The sequence below is a fragment of the Octopus bimaculoides genome, chromosome 17 (genome assembly GCF_001194135.2).
Source record: "Octopus bimaculoides isolate UCB-OBI-ISO-001 chromosome 17, ASM119413v2, whole genome shotgun sequence".
Lineage (NCBI taxonomy): Eukaryota > Metazoa > Mollusca > Cephalopoda > Octopoda > Octopodidae > Octopus > Octopus bimaculoides.
Genome location: NC_068997.1, coordinates 49,833,172 through 49,834,308, shown reverse-complemented (window position 1 = coordinate 49,834,308; position 1,137 = coordinate 49,833,172). Strand labels below are relative to the sequence as shown.

The 1,137-nt window shown below is 38.4% G+C and overlaps 1 protein-coding gene across 1 annotated transcript in view; it reads left to right on the top strand.

Annotated features, from left to right (window-relative positions):
* Positions 1-502: 502 nt before the first annotated feature.
* Positions 503-1,137, top strand: part of LOC106873988 (signal transducer and activator of transcription 5B) — a 10,725-nt gene continuing 10,090 nt past the window's right edge. Inside the window, exon 1 of the mRNA XM_014921538.1 lies at positions 503-652. Coding sequence (XP_014777024.1) covers positions 503-652 — 150 coding nt within the window. The remainder of the gene's footprint in view (positions 653-1,137) is intronic.

The window sequence follows — 1,137 nt, the reverse complement described above, 5'->3', positions numbered from 1 at the left end:
CTTTTAAAACTTATGGCATGGCTGTGTGGTTTAAAATGTTTGCTTCTCAACCACATGGTTTCAGGTTCTGCCTCATCACCTAATCACCTTGACAAGTGTTTTCTACTGCAGATCTGTGTTGATTAAAGCCTTGTGAGTGGATTTGATAGATGGAAACTGAAAGAAGCCCATCATATACATGTGTACATGAATGTGTGTGTGTGTGTGTGTTTACATGTCCTTTTGTCTTGGCATTGAGCAATAACTTTAAATAAAGGTCGCTATCATAATGTTCTTTGTTTCCAGTCTCTCATGAGAGCATGTTCAATCACGGGGAAATATTAGCTCACTAGGAAAAAGTGTGTGTGTGTGTGTGAATGAGTGAAAGAGAGAGGCTTATGAAGTTTCCAACTCTCATCACATTCCACTCCTAAGATATGGCAACAGACATTTTTGCAATTGCTGTGGGATTGAAACCTGAACTGTCTTATCGCAAACTCCTTGACTGCACGGCCACTCAATAATGTATATATTTGTTTCCAGGGAACAAGATGCCAGACAATCTAGTAAAAATGAACCAGGGAATAATGAGACAATGGGAGAGATTGTGAACAATGTCGGCAAAATGGAAATAGTTGACAATGATTTCTTGTCTGTGAGATTCCGTAACATGGTAAGTCTTTCACATTCAGTAGATTTACATAATTTATATAATTTGTTTGTTTGTTTGTTTGTTTATTGTTGTTCTTCTTTTCTCCTCCTTTTCTTTTTTCTCCTTTTTCTTCTTTCCTCCTCCACCTTCTTCTCTTTCTCTCTCTCTCTCTCTGGAGCAATAATTAAGTGGAGCAATAAGTGGAGCAATAATTAACATTGAGAAGTGGATCATTGGTGTTTTAAGGTCATTATTTAATTAAAATGAGAGTTTGGTTACAGCTGTTTCTACACATACTGAGGTAATACACCAGGAGTGCCTATGGATACATCTATCCCTTAGAGAGTTACATGACCTCTAACTTATATCTTACACATCATCATCATCATCATCATCGTTTAACGTCCGCTTTCCATGCTAGCATGGGTTGGACGATTTGACTGAGGACTGGTGAAACCGGATGGCAACACCAGGCTCCAATCTAATGGAGCCTGTTGTTACCATCC